The sequence below is a fragment of the Macrobrachium rosenbergii genome, chromosome 22, assembly GCF_040412425.1.
Source record: "Macrobrachium rosenbergii isolate ZJJX-2024 chromosome 22, ASM4041242v1, whole genome shotgun sequence".
In the NCBI taxonomy this organism is placed as follows: domain Eukaryota; kingdom Metazoa; phylum Arthropoda; class Malacostraca; order Decapoda; family Palaemonidae; genus Macrobrachium; species Macrobrachium rosenbergii.
Window position 1 is genome coordinate 48,927,745 of NC_089762.1, and position 3,146 is coordinate 48,930,890.

At 40.0% G+C, this 3,146-nt stretch overlaps 1 protein-coding gene across 1 annotated transcript in view; it reads left to right on the forward strand.

Annotated features, from left to right (window-relative positions):
• The first annotated feature begins 589 nt into the window (after positions 1-589).
• The window catches only part of LOC136850499 (uncharacterized), a 14,281-nt gene continuing 11,724 nt past the window's right edge, over positions 590-3,146 (forward strand). The window contains exons 1-2 of the mRNA XM_067124069.1: positions 590-935; positions 2,262-2,361. Of these exons, the coding sequence (XP_066980170.1) occupies positions 590-935; positions 2,262-2,361 (446 nt within the window). The remainder of the gene's footprint in view (positions 936-2,261; positions 2,362-3,146) is intronic.

The window sequence follows — 3,146 nt, forward strand, 5'->3', positions numbered from 1 at the left end:
TAATAAAATTGCAGTTTCCTACAGTGCTCTCCGTAAGCTTTACCCTCGGTATGTACAGACCAGAGAATACAGAAATTCACTGATAATCATCAATTTCTCAGTGGGTTCAATAAGTTGAGGGGTGTCGAATCTAAATTTAAATCATTTTCATCTACACAACATTCTGTATTTTTATATCCAGTTACTAAGAAAATAAAGTCTGATTGCCATCAAAAATTCGAACAACTCTGAACAGACACCTAACTGAAGTAATATTAATCATTCCTGAAGAATCCATCTGTTGTTTTGGATGGTCAATACAATTACCACAACGTGATTGGCTGATGGGCACACTCAGTGCACCAATCGGAAACGAGGAAACCCCCACGCATCTCCTAATGATCAGGTAATGGGTGGGGACACTTCCTCACCTACTACACTCTTGCTGTAGTGACAAAGGCACTCCATTCCTCGAGATCAGCAGATCTTCAATCCTCGCTTCCATGGCGACTCAGTAACTCGCAGCTTCTCTTCCAAACCACCTGTTCGTATCAGGAGACAGGAACCACAACTTTGAAGCGTTCTGTGAGGCACGGCGCCGTCTGCCATGATGATAAACAAGTTGTTGCTCTTCTGCTTCTTCATCACTTTCGAGAGTGGAACAAAAACAAACATTACAGTCGTCCAGAGAAATCGGGAGAGGAGAGCTTTATCCCACATCCTGAACCAACTGGTCACCGGCCCTTTAAGAGGAAGGGCCGTTACTCTCATCCTGGACGAGACCGCAGAGGGTCCTTCTTCAGAAGGGGATGATTTGATAAGAAACGCCAATGAACCTATTTACCTTCTGCGACTTCCGCTGGAAATGCCTGACGGATTATTTAGGCTAACTAATAACTCGGGAGGAAAGCCTCACAGCACCAACGATCTCATACGAGAATTCCCTCTGCGTCAAAGTTAGTGATTTGTTCTCTCTCTTACATTCCTTAAGTTAATGTCTAGTAACTGATCGTACAGATATGCGTTTCAATATAAAAAAAAATAAATGATTTCATTAGAATCGTTATCATGGTAATAAGAAGTTATTTTTTCACATGAACAAAAATTATTAAAAACCAGTCGAGATATGTTATCGACTCCGTCTACAGCTAGCATACAAATTTACAAAGACGGACATCAACAAATAGTAGTAATTCTTCTTCTATATCAAAACCAGTTCTTCTTCTTCTTCTTCTTCCAGGCGTGGTCGTGATTTTTCTGGACGGCGATAATCCCTTCTGGGGCCTCTCTTCTTCCCTCCGGACGAATGGGAGGCCAACACCGTCATACTCATCTCCGACTCGCCTTCCTACTCACAGGAAATACACTTGCAATCACCCCTGATGCAAAAGCCCTCCTCCGCCGTCCTACTTTGTCCTAGAGGAACCTTAGACGCGTCGTCGACATATCCTTTCGAAGTGTGGAGTTGGACATCCCTCGCAGGAAGGACGAACATCGTCTACAGGGGAATCTGGAATCCCGAGTCCTTCCAGTCGTGGGATCAACTCTTCGTCGGCGATTTCAAGGACGCAGACAGGAGAGATAAGCCTTTTACTCCTCTCTCACAGATGAACGCCATTGGTTCTTATGATTCCCACGTCACAAATATGTTTGGTCAACGAACACAATGCGCAGCAAGGTGAGATTTGCCTAACATTTTGTTCTTTCAAACTTTCAAAAATTACATTATACCAAATAATTCTTATCTACTGTAACTGCAACCGATGCAAGACGGGTATGTGACAAATGGATTAAAAAAAATATTGCACATATTTTTTCGTTATGTTGCTCGTCGTTTCCGGCACTAAAGCCTACTCTGGTTTCAAAGCCAGCTGTAAGTATGGAAGTTATTCAGATTTATTCTAGCTTCCCCAAACAATATACAAAACGCACCAACGTGTGTATGTATATGAACGACAGCTCATTATTTATTCCATTTTTACATTACTTACTTTCAGATATTGAGCCACAAATAGCCCATTAATGTTGAATTCAATATTCAAAGGTATAGAGAATCCATATAACAGGCTACTTGTGGCTTAATATTTATATGTATATATCATACACAAAAAACTACAAATATATATATAACTATATATATATATATATATATATATATATATATATTATATATATATATATATGGTGGCATATATATATACATACACACATCTGTGTTTGGCATATTTACTGTGTTTATTAAATTCCTTATTTTCTATTGGTATTACCATTGATAATTCCAGAAGTCCAGTATCTTCAACAGCCACGCCTTCGCAGGACCACAAGAGACCTACGCGATAGCATTTTCCCTCTTAATCGGAATAACACTCCCTCTACGGAAAGGTAGGACTTAAAAAAACAATACGCAAATAGTAATTGTAACCGTGTGCGTGTGTGTGTGTGTGTGAGAGAGAGAGAGAGAGAGAGAGAGAGAGAGAGAGAGAGATTTCCTTTGAAACTGCTAATTTGCATGCCTCACTCTGACCTAATGGACCGGTACGTGGGCCTCCAAAAATGCGAGCTGAAGACGGAGATAAAGAAAAGAAAAGATAATAATTATATTTCACTTGCTCCACGTCTGAAATATGCTCCAAGTCAGGTACTGATTAATCCTATGTACCTTCCCATTCTGCTGTATAATTTAGAGTTCTTGGGCTCTATATATCCTAAATTACCTGAAGAAAATATATTTCACATGGTCCATGTCTGAAACATGCTCAAAATCAGGTACTGATCAATCCTACATACCATCCCATTCGGCGGTATAATTTAGAGTCCTTGGACTCTATACATCCTAAATTACCAGAGTCTACTTCACGAGAAGATACGCAATCAAGTATATACGTACACACATGCGTATGGGCCAAGCAACCTTTATCCGACAATAATTCTGGATTAGCAACAAAAAGGTGACACCTTCCGATAATGCTTATCGGATCATCTTTTCACCCCATACTTAATCTGAAGAAATCTGTAAAATCTTTGGACGCAAGATTCAAGGAATGTTTCCTTCCGTCTGGTACCTTCGCGCTTTGGAATTCTACTTTTATTTTGTTTTCCATGAGTCTTATAACCCAGTACTTTAATGCATCAGAAAATCTGGGTTAGTCACCTCACCTTGGATAGAT